Genomic DNA, 20,887 nt, shown 5'->3' with positions numbered 1-20,887 from the left:
GAAATTTAGGAAACTGTTGACTTTATCCAAGACTGCTGGGGATGGACTAGCAGGCCCCTAATCATCCTGAGGATTTATTGCCATTTGTGGCTGTGGTAAGGAAAAGGTGAGATTATTTAATACAATATGTGCAATTTGTTTTAATTTTGTGTCGTCCTCATACCTCAAGGCAACCCTAAATAGTAAAATATGTTATTACTAATATCAAATCTCAAGCATATGATCAGAAATATCAAATTGTATATTCCTTGCAAGTTGCATATGGATTGGGCCAAGCGAACAGAGTTATGCCTTAGTGAATAATCATTTTCTCTTGCTGCTGTTAGAATGTGACCAGAGTTATTTGTGAATTCTGGAAGTCTTTGGTGAAGATTTGCACATTGAGAGTGTAAATCTGAGCAATATTTAATATTCTCAGACCAATTCTTAGGGGCAGCAACAGACTATCTTTGTTTTCATTTTGACTTGAATTTTGAGACTTTGAAATTATATGGTACATTAATGCAATGATAAAATAATCGTGATATAGGATAGATACATTAAATATAAGTCTTTAACTTTTCATTTTGTTGAAACTTGTAGCCTCGGCACATTTTGATATATGATGTGATACTTTTCATTGTTTCAGTGAATTATATCTATGAATTTATGAAATTGAAATTTGAACTCTCATTTGATTCGTTTGATGCTATCCTATGTTGTTATTCTATGATGATTTGATTTGATTCATTTGATACTATGTTCTATGATGATTCGATGAATGACCATTGTTTTTAGATTTATAAATGTTACTATGTTGCTGTGATGAATGGTAGAATGTTATACAATTCATGAATATAGTCGAATTCCAGATTTCCCTATATATAGAGCTGTCCCCTGCTGTCCCTTTCCCTAGAAAAGAAAAGATCCTCTGAACATGTTTCCCTGTCCCCCCATCCCCAAAACTCGGGGTAACAAGGAAAACATCTAATTCATTTTGTAAATAAATCCCTTATATCACTCCTAGAACAAGATCTCCAGTCTAGGCTGCCAACTTGACAAAAAGGGTGCAATTAGAACCCAATAACATATCAGTAATCCAAGGAGGGAGGGTAAGGAATTATCAGACAGTTATGATATTGATTGGGAGGAATTTGAGCTGTCCACCTTGCTATTCTACCTAGGCAGTCTGTTTCAAAGCTTTATATTTTGTCTCGTTTCTCCTGTCTATTTTCTTTCTTTTTCAGGTATCGAGATGCTGTTTACAAAGCTATCGTATGCTCCTAAACTTTATGTGGAGAATTAAAATGCTGTTGCTTCTGAAGATTCTTTCTGCAAGTTACAAAATTAACACTTTCTTTTATATCTTGGTAGTAGATGTAATTTTTATTTCAATATGGTTTATCCTAACATGGTGTTGATTTTTCTAATCAGGTTAAGAGAATATATGTTCCTTTGCCTGATGCAGATGTTAGGCGAGTAATACTAAAGCATCAGCTTAAGGGCCAGGCATTCTCTCTGCCAGGTATGCTGTGGGGATTTACATACTATACACTGCAAAAGAGTGAACCAAACTTGATGAACTTCACATATGGTGTTTGGCCTTATGCCCTGGAGTGATCAATGCCGATTGAATAATTAGCTTTCACATTTATTGCTCTTAAATAGCTTAAGATACACAATGCTTAATGTCAATCACAGTTATTTTATTTCTTAAACCTATAAATGGCTCAAATATTCCACTAAATCTATGATGATACCAAAGCTTACTGGATAAAGGGCATTTGAGCTAATAATTGAGGCTTAGATATTTCTAATCAATATTTATGGTGTGTACCATAGTTGGCAGTGGATGTGGCAACCCATTTTATAGAACTCAAGAAAACTGCAAATTTATTTTAATCAGATGCTGCTGTTATGGGCGCATGATCTTTATTATGATTCATTATGTTAAATCTGTAATATCCCTTGCAAACAATTTAGATCAGGTCTGAAAACACCTTAACAACTTGAAGAAATGCTTTGCCAAACTGTTGGAAATTTAAACCCACAACAAGATTTCATGGAGGTGGTTTATAATGAATAATACAGATTTGCAACATGGAAATATATTATTATCTGTCATAAATTGTTGCAAAAATAAAATTACATCACTGCAACATATTACAAAAGGAAGCAAAATGAAACCCGAAAACACAGACTGAACTTTACCTGACTTGCCAGACTACACTCCTTACTCCACACAAGGGTTAATTATAATAGAATTACACAAAATACAAGGAAAAGCAGCAGACCCACATCCACAATGTTTCCATTAAAAATTGCACCAAACAGAGCATTAGAACCCCAAATTACCACTACAATCCCTTGCTTACTAGCCAAACTTTAAAATTGTTGAAATTGTCGAATTGTCAAGCACAACGGTAACCTCTAGATGAGATTACTCTCAGAAACCCTCACCCTCTCGACCTTAGATCACCTTAAGGTGCCTAATACTACTGTCCTTAGCCAACATGGTAATCTTCAAAGTTCAAGCTCTCATTATTCAGTCGCTATCTCCACAGGTTTATCAGCCTTTGAAGAAGCACACCAAAGCTTTATCAAATATACAATAATCTGAGATGGAGCCACAATCATGTATATATGAAATCCATTTCAAAATTAAAATTAGGTGCACAAATCCCACTAACTAAAAATGGAGGAAATTTGCATGTGAAGGAAATAATCATATTTGGAAACTGTCTTGGCAACAAATGACTTATTATAACCATCACAATAATTGAAAATGCCATTCCCACCAAAGCATGATTTTGAATTTAATATATTTTCCCCAAATATGTAATTTGTGTTGGGACACTATAAATATTAAATAAACAATATATTTGAATGTGTCTGGAAGCCTCCAATTTACTATATTTGGACAATGGAAACTTACCATATGAAGTGTAATTTTTAGAAAAAGGGACATGTCAGAGTCGCCTAGATCTACTTTTACTAGTTAGGCATGATATTTGCATGCAAGAATTGTAGGTAAATGGTCTTCTAAAACATGTGGTAAAGTGTTGTGGTTTACAAAGTGCACATATTTCAACTGAGATGAACAGGCAATGTTATGTTATTGACTGGGACAATTCTGTGGGTAGATGTCCTTGGTGGCATTGTTTAAATCATTTCCTCATTAATTTTGCAAGAGTTTACCATTTCTACCATTATAGGCCTTCAGATTAAGAGGCTCACATCTAAAATATTGCTATTATTCTTGACTGCTCAAAATATGACTCATTTGCTTTCAAAATCTATTCTTAAAATGGAGCAAAGATGGATGACTGGTTAGTGCTCCCTTGGCTTGTGAGCACTTGCCAAAAATTCTGACTAGCAAGTAATCGCAGGAAAAACTTTCTGACAAGTTTCAGGTAAAAATCATGGCACTTTATTTTTTTTTCTAGTTACAGGAAACTACCATGTACAAACTCGCCCAGCATTTGGTATAAAAGGAGCCAAATGTTTACTAGATGTTGAAAATGGATCTCGGTCACAATTGAAGAATTTTCAGCTTTTGTGAAGGGACTTAGAGCACAATTTGAATTCCAGTTGATGGAAACAGATTTAGGGCATGCTTTGAGGATTTTTCCATTTTTTAATTTGTTAGTTAGCTTCTCCAAATTTTTCCTTGATATAGATTTATGCATGTTCACGTTTCAAATTTTGAAAAAGGAATATGCTAGGGGTGTGTTGTGGGGTTTTCACACCATTGCCCCGTTGCAAATGGGGACCTCCTTTTTTTGCTTTGGCAGTAGTGGTCATTGTCTTAGGTGGTTTTAGTTGGGAGTATTTTCAAGTCTCCAAGTCCGAGGGCGAGTTTGAGCAATTTTGGCTTGCCGGGAAGTAATATTTGTTCGGGATTTGTGTGCGGGTTTTGATGTCCTTTTGGGGTATTTTCATAGCCTAAGTCCTACTGGAAGGGTAGAGTTTTAGTCTAAGTGAGAAAGGTTTACATGCTTGGGAGATGGGAGAAGGACCATGAGCAAATTTGGAAAGTGGTGGAAATCCTCTTAAATCCTCTAAATCCAGGATTTCCACCAGCTATAATTTATCCCCAAAAATCTCAAGATTTTGCCTTAGGACAAAGGGATGTGGGGCAAATTTGATTGTAAGAGATCCTTACTAAGGTAAAAAATTGATCGTGCAATATGCTAAAATGATGAAGATAAGGAAAAATGGCAATTTTCTTAAGGATAATTGTTGCAGTCATATGCGGTCGAAATCCTCTGACCAGAGAATTCCCACCATGGAAATCCTCTCAGGATTTTTACCCTTCTCCTCATAAACTCAAAATCAATGCAAAATCATGCTAAGGCATATAAACTTGAAAATAAGTGAAAGAATTAGCATAAGGGCGTGAAATGATAAGTTTTAGGAGTCTAAGTGGCAATCATATTTGGTGGAAATCCTCTCTTTGAAGAGAATTCCTGCCACGTTAAATCTCCCAAGCCCAAAACTCCACCATCCTCTAAAGCATTTAAAATCTGGTCTGAGGCATGAAATCAACAGCATGAGTAAAAATAGAACAAGAAATTGTCAAGGAATGTTGAAATGGGATAAGTTTTGAGGAAATCATGTTTGGTGGGAATCCTCTGGCCAAATGATTCCCACTACCTTAATCTTTTCAAGCCAAAATTTCTCCCTTTTCAGTTTGCACCAAAATGAATGTCAAGTAAGTGTTAGAGGTAAAGAATGTTGAGTTGAGGTGAAATTGAATGACAATGATGAAAGGCAGAGAAGGGCTAAATCATGTTTGGTGGAAATCCGTTGTCCAAAGGATTCCCACGGTGGAAATCCTCTCTCCAGAGGATTCCCACTGCCTTAATCGTCTTGAACCAAAAATTCCCCTTATTTTACTTTATGCCGAGATTGCTTCCAAGCAAGTGTTTGGGTAAAGGAAGGTGAGTTCAAGTGGAATTGATGAGAAATGATGAAGTTTTGGAAGGATGGAAGGAAATGAAGTGCTAAATAAATCTGGTGGTAATACTTTGAACAGAGGATTCCCATAGTGGAAATCCTCTGAGCTCAAGATTTCTACCAATGGAATCCTCCAACGTCAAGAATTCGATCACTCCATTTTTTGATTCTAAACAAGAGTTGAAGATGAGGGATGCCACTTAATGGCAATGGGAGAAAAGTTCAAAATAATTATGGAAAAAGGAAAAATCATATTTGGTGAAAATTGTTTGACCAGAAGATTCTCACGTAATCCTCCTGACTTAGAATTTCCCCTTCTACCTTTAGCCTTATTTTCTTCATGTAAAACGAAAAACAAATCAAATGTGCAAATTGAAGAGTTTTGAGAGAAATGAACTTTAACGCTAAGTGACTAGAATTGGGATGAATTTAAATCATGCTTGGTGGAAATCTTTGACCATAGGATTCCCATATTGGAAATTCTCTTTCCTCAAGATTTCCACCCAAGAACTTTTTCTTCCAAGCCTCTAGAAAGATTGGAGACATTAATCATTGCAAGAAGATAGAAAGGCTTAATCTTGAATAACAAAAATCTATTTTGTTCATTATTGATATGATTTATTGTTAGAGTTTTTTCATGAACTTAATGAAGCCTTCATGTTTGTTTTGATTTGCAAGGCGAAAGATGGAGATGATGTCAAAGCTGAGCTTGAGACTTCAAGAGGAGAACCAAGTAAATGCTACAAGAAGATGACTTAAGCATGAGAACTCAAGTGAGAAGGAAAGATTCATGTTCAAGGTATCAACCCACAAATTCAGAGTGAAATCAAGAGGAGATTCAAGAAAGCACAAAAGATCCAGCCACATGAGGACACATTCAAGGAGAATCAAGAAAGATCAAGTTCATGGGTTCATGAAGATGCAAGTGGTTCAAGTCAATACCATGAGGAAATTTCAAGGGATGGAGAAAATCTCAAACGTTGAGAGATACTTTCTAACAATCGAGCAAGAAATATTTGCAATTTTAACAAACCCCTTCTACAAGCCAAGACTCCAAGCACATGATACGGATGATGAGGTGGCAATTGTTTTTCTCCTCCAATTAGAAAATTCCAATCCCCAACATAGTGAATCAAATCATGCCAAGTGTCCCATTTTCACTTTGACTATCAAAAGCATTGTAATTTTCTTATTGGCCCATGAATTGGCACATTCTTGTAATTGGTTGTAAATTAGGAACCCCAATTGGGGTTTGTGGGAAGAAATCTTGGCCCTTGATCTTCAATCGATCTTGGCCCTTTGTTGTAATGAAAATACTATAAAAGGTCAAGGCCTTCTCATTTGTAATTCATTAGCTTAGATTGGAGGTAGTAGAGAGCTAGGAGATTAGAGTAGGCTAGCTAAGAGAGAGACTTGATGAAGTTGTTGCTATAATGCTTGTCAAAGTAATTGATAACTCATTGTTGGTTCTTCATGGTGGATTACTTCATATTTCTTTGTAGTATTGCTTGGCTTCCTCAATCTCCACTTTAAGTAGATTTCTTTTCATGTTGAAGTAGTTTAGTTGAATGAAAGTCATGGATGTTTACTTGCTTGACTTGAACAAATCTGGGCCACTAGCCTCTTGCTAATAGTAGGAGTGCCTTGTGCGGTATGCTGATGATTGAATGCACATAACTTCAATTGATCTTGAATCTTTAATTTGCATCCATTTGATGGGATTGGAGAGGAGATATTGATTTGGAAACCATTCAAGTGTTCCTTAGAAATTTGCACTAGGTGGGTGGAGCCGCTAGTGAGATTACATCTAGTGGAGTCCAAGTCATCCATGATTCCTTGCATTTGTAGTTAGGAGCAGAAGCTAACCAATTTAAGTTTGGGTTGTAGTGAATTTTTTTGAAGATCAAAACTATATTTTCATTGCATGTTGTAAAGCCAAATCTGTAAGAGAAAGAGTTGATATCCATTGAACAAATAGTGTACTTCCTTTGTGATAATCAGCACATCACATCATAAAACTGAGTGAAGTCAACATTTAAGAAGGAACTTGAAGTCATTTCATGACCTTACTTTGCAAGCTTAGCATGAGAGATGACCTTATATCAAGAGAGGATTGAGTGTTTGATGTTTCTCCTTGATACTTAAGTATTTGATTCTGTATATTGCAGTGGAACAAAACTCACATCAACAGGGTGCTGGCCTTCGACTCTGCTGGGGGTGCAGTCCCCAAACCACCACCTGTCACCACCCTGCTGTAGTCTTGCTGCCATCCCCAAATCTAGGCCTTCGGTTCCGAGATCATTCTCCCATTCTCCTCTTTCCACTCTGAGACTGGAACATAGATTCATATTCACAATGAGAAGAACTACATGGAGATCAATACTTTTTTTTTTTGTTATTTGCCTTCTGCTAGCCTTTTTTTTTTTCAGTTTTTGAAAGAAAATGGCATCATCAAGTAGGCGACTTGGCAAGTCCAAAGACTTATATGAAGGAAATCAGTAATCTGTGTTTTTGGAGAATATTATTAGGAAATTAATAATTTCTTAATTGTTAGATAAATTTGCTAAGTTATTGCTAAATTATTCACGAGTCTTGATTTATAATTTTTTTTGTTCAGCTGAGTAATTCTGTTTTCCAAGATTTCAAATTATGGTTCATACAGTCCACAGTTTTTGATCAATAATCACACCCAATGTTATTTTATGATTATCACACCGTTGGATATTCAAATAAGATGATACAAATTCCAATAATGTTGACAATTGTGAGTATCGGGAAGGTTGGGGAACATATGGAAGTAATTGGTGCAAAGCAATTTATGGTTGGCCTCAGAGCATGTGTGGTGCCATTCATGTCCTGTTTCAATTAGAAATCTCAATTCGAATAGCAGATCATTCTGGGAAAGTGATAAGAACGGTCACCTCTTTTTGAAGTTCCTCATCTGTCAGTTAAAATTGGCTGCATCGGCTTTAGGGAATATATAGTTCTACATTGACCCTACATTTGTCAATAGTGATAGATGTGCATAGTTATATACCCTAGATTTTTTGGTAGATGAGAAAGATTGTAAATCATAGCCATGTAGGACCTTACATAGTTGATGGTGCTGATTAATGATCACATTAGTTCCTTGTATAATACACTGAAAGTCTGGATGGTTTTACATAATAAAGAGATATTGTAAACAAACTTAAAACTTTATAGTGTCTATTGATTCTTTTTTTCTGGCTGTTTTCTTTTTTGAGTTTCCATGACGCTTTATTTGTTGAAATTTTTGCAGCTGCTGAGTTGGAAAGACTTGTTAAGGACACTGATGGTATGGTCATCCTTTCTTGTGTACTCAAATTACCCATGATATCTATATTATATTGTTTTTTGGTGACTGCTACTTTATTTCCTTGGGCAATGTGTGCAGGCTACTCTGGAAGTGATCTGCAAGCATTGTGTGAAGAAGCTGCAATGATACCGATTAGAGAGCTGGGTTCGCGTATTAGCACAATAAAGGCAGATCAGGTAAATGGATTAAGAATGTTAATTGATTGAGTAAAATAGTATTTTTACCTGTAAATTGTAAGTTATGCTAAGGTCTTCATTTTCAATTGGCTTAGAATATTGTTATCACATCGTTCAAATTCATGTGTGATATTAATAACTTTTGCAATTTTCAAAACAAAGAGGCTACTTCTCTCTATTTATGCTTCTAATTTATATATGCCTATACAAATAGATATTTGCTGAATGCTTAGTGATCATAATCAGATTTACCTAACAATTATTTGGCAAAGATGGAAAAAATCTAGAATATGACTCCTTTTCTCAATTAATATTGTCACAAACAAATATTTAAGATGTTTGCTATAGATGGTTTTGGATATCTCTTCAGGTGTGAAGACAAAAAATTGATTATATTGTTACTATGCTTTTCATCTCTCTCATGAATTATTCAGCAGGATGATTAAGTTCAATATTGTGAGCTTAATGCACTTTCTTGGAGGAACTTTATGTTGAGTAACGAAGTATGATGAAGGTGGAGGACCCACCGTATGGTGGAAGTGGAGTCTGACCGTACAGTGGAGGTGAACTCACTGTACAGAAAATTTTCCCTACCTACCTGCATCATATGGACTATGGTGTACTGAGTGATGGTGACATCGTACGAATCACAAAGTCCATCGTGTGGTGTGAGACATATTTGCATACGGTGAAATATATTTATGAGATTAATCGGTGGTGTTGCATGTATGTTGAAGGTGGTGTGCAAAGAGTCATCTCGGTACGGTGAAGTAGTACGACAAGTTCGTACGATTGACTAAGGCCCAAAGGGAGTGTCTGAGGCCTTGCTACCAAAGGGAGTTTCGGAGGCTGAAGAAAGTGATCCGATGCTGAAGGGATTGACAATTGGTGGAGTGACCATCAGAATGATGAGTGATTGTTGGGATTGCCAAGGCTGTCAGTAATCGTTTTTGTTCTGTGACAATTAATGCACCAGATTCCATAACAAATTGTAGAGTGTATAAATGTCTGTGGGATTCGTTAGGCTGAATGGGCTGAGTCGCTATGAAAGTTGGGTTGATTGTAATACAATTTGAGCTTGTAAGCTTGTCCAGAAACCAAAGTTTGTTTTATGTAAATTGTTTACTGTAATACAAAGTTACTTAGGGATTTTTGGGTGGTGGGTTCTTCCTGAAGGGGTTTCCCATGTTAAATTTGGTCTATGTTTATCTTGTGTGTATTTGTTTTTCAATGTTCTTGTTTTTCATGTGCATCTCAATGTTGATGAAGTAGCTATGAAATTTTTCTTGTTTCCCTTGTAAATTGACATTAGCAAGGCATTTCCGGATGTAGCTTTCCTAACAAGTGGTATTAGAGCCTAGGTTATCCTTGTCAAGTAGGGTTGTTTTCTATGTCAATTTGGTTCCAATGAGAGTTTAGAAAGTGTTTATTTGGTAATTGAGATGGAAGGTACAAGGAGAATAGAGATTGAAAAGTTCAGTGGCACAAACTTTGAGTTGTGGAAAGTTGAAGATATATTGGTTGATTGTGATCTATGGTTTGCTGTGTTTGCTAACAAACCTTCGGGCATGAAGCAAGAAGATTGGGATCTCGCAGATCGAAAGGGCAGGGGACTATTAAGGCTATGTCTTGTGGATTGTGTTATCTTGAATGTTCATGAGGAGAAAACTGCACATTCTTTGTGGAAGAAGTTGGGAGATATTTATCAGGGAAAATCCTTGGTAAACAATCTCTTCTTGAGAAAGAAGTACTCTTTGAAGATGGACGGAGGAATGGCTGTGGCATATCATTTAAACGCGTTTAATATGGTGATTGCACAACTGCGATCTGTTGGTGTGTTTGTTAGTGAAGAAGAGCATTGCATGCTACTGCTATGCTCATTGCTTGATTCATGGGATCATCTTGTGATGGCCATTGGAAGTACTACCAACCAATCAAAAATGGATGAAGTGGTTGTTACACTTCTGTTAGAGGAGATGCGGAGGAAATCTTCTGAGGTGGCTAAGGAGACTCTCATTGTTCAAGGCAGAGTGAAGGACAAAAGCAAGAACATGAAGCTTGAATGTTCTGGGAAGAAGCCCAAAGCGAAGTGTTGGAACTGTGGGTAGACTAGTATATCTGAAAGGATTGCAAAGAGAAGAAGAAGAAGAAGAAAATGGAGAGTTCCATTCCGAGTCTTCTCAGAATGATGATGAAGATGCAAGCAGTGCTGCTTTGGCTAATCGGTCATTTGATGATGATTGGTTAGAGTAATTCATTCTTTGTGTGGAAGATGTTTGTCACGATGCCATGTGTGACTCGGCACCACCATACAATGGGCATTGTTGGCAGTGACGTAATGTCATGTGCAACTTGACACCATGGTTTAGTGGGAGTTGTTGGCAACTATGTAGATCATCATTGGTATTGCAGATCTTGAAGGCATGAGATTCTAATTTAGAAAAAGGATCTTTTACATTTGCTGAAGTACTGTATGGATATGTTAATCTTCATGTAATTGAAGATGTTGACATCTTGAGGGCTTCAACGAAGTCTTTGATAAGGGTGTGGTTTATGTCTTCATTTAACATGTTATGATATGTTTAAATGGAGCATGTAATCTCTTTGGTTCAGATTGTTTAGATCATGTTGTCATGTTTATGTTCCTGAGACCATGGTTGGAACTTTGACATGTTGATCTTGGTTTCATTTCTTTGTATTGAGTATATTGATCATTTGCTGGATACTTTGTGATATTGCAATGTTGCATTTGGAGTTGGCATTGACTGATCAGTTATACGTGCTCATGAATACTTAGAGAGGATGGTGACATTCTCTCTTGTGATCCTGAGAATTGTGTATTATACTTCTTCTGTAATATTTCCATTTAGGAATGCTGTTTTTACATCCATCTGATGTACTTTCCATCCCTTCGATGCTGCAATTACTAGGATTGGTCTTACGGAGGTATATCTGGCAATAGAAGCAAAGGTTTCTTCATAATCAATCCCTTCTTTCTGAGAAAATCCTCTAGCTACAAATCTAGCTTTATACTTCTCAATGCTACCATCAGCAGCATGCTTTATTTTAAATATCCACTTGGAAGAAACAACAAATTTTCCTTTAGGTCTTGGAACAATTTCCCAAACATCATTCTTCATTATAGATTGGTATTCTTTTGTCATAACTTCATTCCAGGCTGTATGTTTAATAGCATCTAAAGGATTGTTTGGTTTTGTTTTCGACAAATCATTCGTGTTTGCTGTATAACTAGAAAATCTTATAGGTCTTTTGCTTTCTCTGACTGTTCCAGAAGATGCAACAAAGTCTTGTGCTTCCTCTACTGTTTTGATGGCCCAAAGTGGTATTTTTTTTGAATTTTGAATTTCAAGATTTAGATTTTGAATTTCGTCTTCAATTTCTTCTAAGTTCTCCCTCTGAGACTCAGACTCAGTATTTCTTTCAGAACTGGATAAAGAAGAAGGTTCTTCGAAACTTAGGGCTCTTTTGAATGCTAGATCTTCTTCAAAAGTTACATCCCTACTAAGTTCAATAGTTTTTTGTGCAGGTATGAAAATCCTACATGCCTTAGATGTTTCACTATACCCTACAAAAATACTTTTCCTCCTAGAGGGTTTTAGCTTGGTTTTTTTTTCTTTTGGAATATGGATATATATGTGGCACCCAAAAATCCGGAGATGACTTATATTGGGTTTAACCTTAGTAAAGACTTCTTTTAGAGTTTTTTCTTTAAGGTAGGAGTGAGGGCTTCTGTTTTAAATATAAACAATAGTACAAGAGGCTTCTGCCCAAAGATAATATTCTAGATTTTGATCAAATATCATAGCTCTAGTAGCTTCTATAATTATTCCATTCTTTCTTTTTGCTACCCCATTTTGTTTTGGATTATAAGAAATGGTGTACTTCCTCTTAATTCCTATTTCTTTACAAAACCTTTTAAACAAATCTGAGGTGTATTCCCCTCCATTATCAGTTCTAAGAGTTTTAATTTTATGTTCTAATGAGTTTTTAGTTAATATTTTAAATCCTTTAAATCTCTTTAGGATTTCTTCTGATTCTTTGCACTTTAAGAAGTAAATCCATGTTTTCCTAGAGAAGTTATCTATGAACAAAATATAATACCAGAATCGTCCAAGAGAAGGAACAAACATAGGTCCACATCGATCTGAATGAATTAATTCTAAAACATTATTTGTTTTTCTAGTGCTATTATGAAATGAACTTCTGCTGTTCTTACGCAGTGCACACCCTTTGCATATTCTTGAGTGGTCTTTATTGAGTTTAAGTAAACTAGTAACCATCTTCTCCATAGTTGATAAGGTTTTGAAGTTTAGATGCCCTAATCTTCTGTGCCAAATTTCATTTATGTCTTCAGCTTCATGAATTAAGGCTTGAATAGGTCGACCAGATTCTGAATTCAATTCATACAAATATCCTTTCCTCTAACCAATCAACTTTGCTTTCTTTATTGAGGAGTTCTTTGCCCAAGTTATTACTTTGCCGTCCACAAATGCAACATTATGCCTATCATCTTCAAGTGTTGTAATTGAGATTAGATTTCTTTTAATTCTTGATACTTAGAGTACACCTTTGAGAAGAAGAGAATTTCCAGATTTTAGTTTCAAGGTGCAATTTTCAATTCCTTCAACAGGATGTGTTGAATTATCACCAGTGGTAACTTCGCCATTGACCTTTTTTGAAATAGAATCTAGTGCTTCTTTATATCCTGTTATATGTCTAGAAGATCCACTATGAATTACCCATGCTTTATTTGAGATTTCATTTGATAGTGACGAATATAATACACGATTCTCAGGATCATAATTATCTTCTTCCCTAGTAACATTTGTACAGTTCGCTTCTTGTTTATAATTTTCAGGACAATTAGATTTGAAGTGTCCAAACTTTTCACATCTGAAACATTTTATCTTGGATAGATCTTTCTTGGGTTTTCCATTCTTTTGATTTCCTTTTTTCTTCTTGAAATGCTTCTTCTTGCCCTTATAAGAGTTTGTATTAAGAACATGAAGTTGTTCATCTTCTGTTTTCAGTTTCCTCCCTTAATTTTCTAGATTCTTCTTGAAGATAATCTCCCTTAAATCTGTTGAAGTCAGGAAGTTTATCTTTGGCACTTATTCCTTGTGCAAAAGTTTCCCACGAATCTGGTAATCCATCTATAGCCATTAGTGCTAATTCTGTGTCACTAATAATGGTTCCTATACTTGAGAGTTCATCTCTAATGCCGACAACTCTTAGGAAATAAGAATTCATCGATTCTCCTTGTTTTATTTGTATGTGATTTAGTTGCCTTTTCAGTGCAAGAACTCTAGTTGCATTGTTGACCTCATATGCATTTCGTAATGCATTCATCATCTCAAATGCTGTCTGATGTTTTGTTAACATAGGTTCAATATCATTCTTTACTCCATGTAATATGATCTGAATAGCTCTTCTATTTCCTTTACTCCAGATAGATTTATGAGGTTCAACTGGAGGTTGTTTGGATGCTGAATCAACAAATTTGTTTTACATCATTTTCTTCAAGAATCATCATGATTCTGAATTTCCAGGCATCAAAGTGTTCTTTCCCATCAACCCTGTCCTCGGGTCTGATTGTGTATGCCATTGAAGATAGGAGATAGTTGCTAGATATATATAAAGTCTGATTACTGAATTTTGCAGAGCCTAGGTTCAACTACTAGAGCTCTGATACCATGTAAAGTTTCTGCAAATTCTTTGACTGAATGTAGACTAGATTCTATCTTCTTTATCTCCTTGTGACTTGCTGTGAATAACTTCAAATTATTGCCTTCAATTGAATTAGAAATCTAATTCAGAATTCTGTCTTTTTCTTCTGCAAATCGTAGGTGGGCAGAATTGACTAAGGAGCAGACTATTTGTATTTTGTGTGTCCTGAGACTTCAACAATACCCACTATAAGTAGAGAGACCTAGGGACATGTCCCTTCAGGAGATACGTTCCTTCCAAAACAATCCTTAGCCAATCTAGATGTCAGCGATTTTTCTAAGGAAATAATAAGTTTAAAATATCTTAACACAAACTGAATTTAGTCAACTCCAAACTCATCCTAAGTGAAGACGCCGATATCTTTAAGAGAATGGTGTTAAGACATTTGGATTACTTAAGTTATGTAAGAACAGATCAGACCGATCTGTAATCAGATCAGTAAGATTATAAGTTACAAATTTAACAAAATCTTTCTTGTTTCCCCTGTAAATTGACATTAGGAAGGCGTTTCCACATGTAGCTTTCCTAACACTGCATATCTGTGACAAATCTGTCTATTAAAATACCTCTTAACAGAATTCATTCCAGATAAGGTCATAAGTTGTACTTTCCATAGAAATTTTCAGAAGCGGTAGATTCTTGGCTTTACCAGCTTATTAGTAAGCACATTATTACCAGCTTATTATATTTTAAGCACAAACTGTAGGCAGTGCTGATGCACAATGCATAGCTACTCTTTGTATCAAACTATTTGTTTGCAACTAAAGATTACTGTAATTTGAGAGGGGAGCATGAGAGACATGCCTCTGGTCAGGCTGCTTCTCTCACGAGTGTGATTGGAGATGGTACAATACACATCCATATGGTAGAAACAAGATGCATTGTAAAACAGTCTATTGCCTAAAAATGCCATAAAACTGGAAAATACTTATAAATACACAGAAAATTTAATGAGATCTATGACAAATTAAGATTTTATATCATCCTTTGTGAATTGGGAGAATATTGGTTTCTGGTAACTGGGAGATGAATTTCCAATTCTGAGAGCAATATGGTGAGTTGGTTACATCAAATGTCACGTGATATGTGTTGGTTGGACTACAGATGGTTTTGTTGAAGCAAAATATATGTGACCAGTTTCTGATAATGTATCCCAAGTGTGAAAAATGCCATCGGAAGCTTTCATGTTCATATCCCTAAATATTTTCCTATATATATTACTGACCTAACCCAATCCACAGGATGCTAAACCTTGATATACCTTCAAACCTTTTAAAACACATCCATTTTATATCGGCAGAAATTGCGTGTGTTGATCCGTTGTCTATTGCAAAGACTACACAAGATTGGTTTGAAGTGTGTTAATCTGTAGTCTATTGCAAGATGCGACAGGTAAACTCCACAATGAGTTGGGCTTAACACTCGGAAGGAGAGTGCCTCTGTAATGATGCAAATTGGTGTAAACTAACCAATAGTTTTTGTGTTTCATTAGTTGGGGTGAGTGAACAAGCCTCTCTGCTAAGCAATATTGTATTGTGCTAAGACAAAGAAACTGCCAAATTTCATTGGAAAATTCTTTATGACGAATTTAATAAAAGATGGAAATAACATCAAAAATTATGTGCAGGTAATTTGTTTTTAAATTTAATCAAAAACCCTAAATAAGTATTTCTAATAATACATAAAAATGTCTTCTAGGGTTTCAGCATTTGGGTTTCTACTATTTTTTTTCTGACTGAATATAAATAAGCTTTGTTGTAAAATGTGCTCCCTGTTTATTAATATCTGTATCATATATTATAACCTTAATTTACTGTAGTCTCCAATAATCTTGGTGTTTGCTGCAGCATATGTGAAAAGAGGACAACCATAGCAAAGAACCAGTACCGTATGTTTTCCTTGGTCCGTCAATTTTCTTCCCAAATGTTGCCCTCCAAAAGCTAATGCAAACTCGTAAAAGTTTTTGCCTCGTAAAATTCTAGATATTAAGGTTTTGCACGAGGTCTTATTCTGTTTTTTAACAAATTTTGAAGCACGAGACTTCTTTTTGGATTTGTTATTTTGGGACGGAGCACACTCCTTCAGACCCATAAAATATCTCTCGTTCTGTTTTCCACATAGAACCATGGTCTAATAAACTGAGCCTTAAGTTAGTGTCCTGGATCCATATCTAGACATTCACTTATTTGATATATCAGCCCATGTTTAATGGAAGAATGGGCACGAGATGGGCAATCCATTAGTTTGGTACAATACCTGGGAAGTTTTGATGTTTACTAAGAGAGTGTTTGCTTAAAATTATTTTGGTTTCAACATGTAAATTTACACCTTTTCTTAATTGTGCTGAAATGCAAGGATTTTGATTGGTTATCATGTTATTTATATATTCTTGTGTTCTGCTTCTTATACTCGATCTTTTTTAATTCTATGACATTCTGTAATTATTTAGTAGGCAAGAAAATATTGCCTGTAATGTTCTTTAATTAATTGGGAAATATCGGTTTCAATTTTATGGAGTTAAAATTCATCTTTATCCAGGTCCGTCCATTGACGTATGCTGATTTCAAAGAAGCATTGAGGGTTATACGACCAAGTGTAGCAAAGAATAAATTGGAAGAATATGAAACTTGGAATGAAGAGTTTGGCTCAAGATGATAATGGGGGAAACCTGAGATCTACAATTACAATTCAAATTGATGAGGACTGTTGCCCATGCGTGCTTTATTCTATTGAATGATCATAATATGCCCTTTCTCAGGATGAGGATATCTATGTGATGATATGCTTATTCAGGATGCTTTCATGGTTGTCAAAGCTTATTGGCTTTATCAGTCAAAATCGTAATGAATCTACTGCGAGCTTTAGCTCTATGACGATTTTGGTATTGTATCCTTTTGACTGTTATTTCAGTGCATCCCTATGCAAAATCAACTTGGTTCTGTTCTTTTTTCATGTATATGAAGCAGTGGATTGTACATATTTTGTACTGAATACAGCAGAGCCTGTCATTGATTCCCCATTGGACAGACTAGTTAAAAGTACAGATTGGATGTTTTTTAGAAACAGTCAAGTTATATTTTGCTATGTAAATTCTATTAAGACAGTAGGCTTACTGAAACTATACTCTTCTAAGCTATAATTGTTGACTGATTGTAAACCGCAATATTCCTTCTTTTGTTTGCCTGTCTTTTTCCCTCCTCGTTCCCAACCTACCGGTTGTCAACTTGACCCTTCCCCTTTCCTTCATCCACTCGTTAGTCACGCTTTCTCTCGACCACGTAACTTTCCCCTCTTCTACCTCTCCTAATTTGTCCCCCTCCCTTTACCTTGCTTCCCCTCTCTCTTCTTTGCACCTCTTGGAAATTATATTTTTTCTCTAATTTAAATGTCTCCCATTTTTTTTAACCAACTCGAATCTTAATGCTAAGACTATTCTAATAAATCAAGTTAAGCTATTTTATTGCACGTTACGAATAATACAATTTGAAAAAAATATTATGTTATGTCAAGATGATTTAACTACTATTAGAATATTTTTAGTATCCTAGATTCTTCCTATATTTAACTCGTTATTCTAGAATCTTAGTTAATGATTATTTAAGCGTTTCAATGTTTTAGTTAATATTAGAATATTTTTAGTATCCTAGATTCTTCCTATATTTAACTCGTTATTCTAGAATCTTAGTTAATGATTATTTAAGCGTTTCAATGTTTTAGTTAATACAATTCCATTTTCTATAGTTTCATGGTATCAAAATGAGTTGGGATTTCATATGACAATGTCATAAGTAAAATACAAACCTTTTTTGATGTGGAATTTATTTCTAGAAATTTATTTTTTATTTTTAAAATAAAAGTAGTTAAGAGGTATTTTATTAAAATTTTGTAGTTTGTTTTCAATTTTTTTTTGCTCAAATTCACAAGCCTAGTCATGGGTTTTGATCACACGATTTCATGGTTTGAGTAGAAGTCTTTGGTTTTCGAAGGTTGTATGTACTTGCATGTTCTTCCATGCTTTTATATGCTACTTAACATTCAAAAATTGTGTTTTGGTTCATGAAAGTTTCTCTAATGAATTTCATAAATCTTTTCCAAAAAACAAATATTTGATGGATTTTCATAACTTTTTTCACTTAAAAATTCAAGTGGGTTTAATAATTTTTCTTAAAAAATTATTTGTTGGGTTTATATAGATTTTCTTCAAAAATTATCTCTTGGGTTTTACTAATTTTCCTCAAACTATTTGGTGGATTTTCATATATATATATATATATAAAATAAAACCTCTAGTGGGATTTCCCGCCACCCTCCCCCCACAAAAAAAAAAAAAAAAACAAAGTTTCTTATTCTCAAGTTAGTGTCTTTGATTCTATTCTAAGTTTTGATTGATTTTTCGCCTAAAAATCATGTTTTTTTTAATCGATTCTCCACCTTAAAAATCATGTTTGATTTTGATTGATTTTTCACCTCCAAAAGTGTGTTTGGTTTAAGTGGATTTTCACCTCAAAAATTATTTGGTTTTGGTCAAATTTCTTCTCAAAAATTATTTTTGGTTTCTGTAAATCACAAAGTTTGTGTGAGATTTTCCATCAAGGATTTTTGTTTTAGATGTTTTATCATTTTTTTGAAAAATTCAAATCATGGTAATGTTATAGTCTGTTTTCGGCCATCCTACTCATTCCTCAAAAGTTTGAGGGTTTGTCAAATTTTTCTCAAAATCATGGCAATAGTTTTAATATGTCTGTCTTTAGGGAAGTATAGTTCTATTATCTAATATTAGGTTGAATGTTTTTTTGAGTGATTTCTAGTTAGACATTTTGCAGATACTGCGAGGCTGATGACAAACTCATCTTAGTGGTAAAGTCATTGGCAGACTTTGGTCTCTTTTTGTAGATTAGTCTAAAGAAGAGGACATCATGTTTTTTTTTTCCTAGCTACTCGTGGTCATTAACTTTCTGTAGATCTAAAGAGGGTCTTAAGATCAACAAAATGTTAAGAACTATTTATGTCTATGATACATGTACAATCTTCTACAGGGTAGTTGATAGAATGATCATTAAGGGAGGGCATTAAAATATTTTTATTATCTTAGGTTTTTGCTATATTTAGCTCGTTTTTTAACATTCTTAATAAATGGCTATTTAGGCTTTATTTTTAGTTATCTTAATCTGATCTATTTTTAGACGTGATTGAAACAACTTTACTTTCTAATTATGTTCTTTTTATGTCATTTGTGAACTCTTTATATTAAATGTATTGGTTAATATGACCATTCCATTTAAGAAAGTTTCAACTACAATGGAAGAAAGAGGGGTTGTGATGGGAATGAGTGGATAACAAGCACCCCTTAATAAAAAATATGACAAACCATTTAAATGTGAAATTTTTAATTAATCAATTGCTCCAAGATGTCTGATCGATTTTAGAAGTGCTCTCATTAGATTTGACAACTTTTAACTCATAATCTTCATCAACAGTGCATTGCTTCTCTTTGAGATCCATGTCTTCAAGAAGTGTTAGTTATCATTCTATCCTTTCTAGAATCGCTAGAAGTTGTTCATGAATTTGTCGTCTTCTGCCTTGGCATATGGCCAATACTTAAAACTACCTCCACATCAGACCTCTTGACATTAGCTTGATCTATGTCCATAAGCTCCCATAATTTTTCTTCAAACATGTCCGAAGTCTATGTAATTTATAGGGAAATGGAATGGAAAATGAGAGAGACTAAATAAACTCTTTGTTTCTAACTTGAAAACAATCTTAGTTTGAAGCCAACAAAAAAATAGTTCTCACTCGCTTATGATATAACCACAAAAGATTTCTTGTGAAGGGTTATTTTCATTGTACTAGCTCATGGATCAACAAAAAAAAAAAAAACCAACCCAAATTCATTTTGCCAAAAAAGAAGATACGGTTAACAATCTCTGGGGTTTTGCACATTGACCTCACATTGTTAATTTGTTCAATAGGGGAGAGGATACGGTACTTGAACACCCTAACTTCACACTTATCAAAATCCTATGTGGAAATTTCAAATCACTACCAATTTTTACAACAACTTATTTGGTGAGTTGTCTACTTATAACGAAGGTTTCAAGTCCACAACACCCATTATGATGTCACATCAGCATTTTTTTTGCCAAGTTGTCCAAAACAACCCAAATAAAAAGTGAGACCAGTGGTCGTACATAAAGGGTACTCATACTTGCACAGCTGATGTGGCATCACATCATTGGTTATTTTTTTAGCTAAGGGTACATTTTATTCAATTTTGGGTAGTCATCATTATACTAACAATTTTATAGTCACAAGTATTGGTACAATGTCAAAAAATTGGGCATTAAGTCATTAAGTGTAGGTATCAAGTCAACAACTCCTATCACAACTATTGGAACTTGTTAAGTATTGGGTCCTCTCTCCTATGACTTGAATTGATAGACAATTTTTTCAAAAGAAGCAACCTCGTAAGTCAAGCCATCCTAGATAATAAACCACAAGTGCTTAAATATTGTTGACCAATGCCAATAATACAATGCATTAAGTTTCTCAACAACATAAATAGAGTTTGGAGTATTGTAAATCTTCTTGGGATTCACCAAATAGAGGGTAGTGTCATCACATCTTTTGAGATTGTTATTCACATGAAATTGCACTTGGTTGACCTCGGACTATCATTTTAATGAGT

The 20,887-nt window shown here is 34.8% G+C and overlaps 1 protein-coding gene across 2 annotated transcripts in view; it reads left to right on the top strand.

Moving 5' to 3' along the window:
* LOC149540625 (AAA-type ATPase family protein) overlaps window positions 1-17,317 on the top strand; it is a 79,712-nt gene extending 62,395 nt beyond the window's left edge. For both annotated transcript variants that reach the window (XM_089801716.1, XM_089801715.1), the window contains exons 12-15: window positions 1,414-1,504; window positions 8,219-8,254; window positions 8,354-8,451; window positions 16,738-17,317. In XM_089801716.1, coding sequence (XP_089657842.1) covers window positions 1,414-1,504; window positions 8,219-8,254; window positions 8,354-8,451; window positions 16,738-16,854 — 342 coding nt within the window. In that variant the 3' untranslated portion in view covers window positions 16,855-17,317. The remainder of the gene's footprint in view (window positions 1-1,413; window positions 1,505-8,218; window positions 8,255-8,353; window positions 8,452-16,737) is intronic.
* The last annotated feature ends 3,570 nt before the right edge of the window (window positions 17,318-20,887 follow it).

This window comes from Cupressus sempervirens, chromosome 9 (assembly GCF_028749045.1).
Source record: "Cupressus sempervirens isolate cs-2001-9-10 chromosome 9, ASM2874904v1, whole genome shotgun sequence".
Classification (NCBI taxonomy): domain Eukaryota; kingdom Viridiplantae; phylum Streptophyta; class Pinopsida; order Cupressales; family Cupressaceae; genus Cupressus; species Cupressus sempervirens.
The sequence above is the reverse complement of the archived record's forward strand: the minus strand, read 5'-3'. Positions and strand labels throughout refer to the sequence as shown.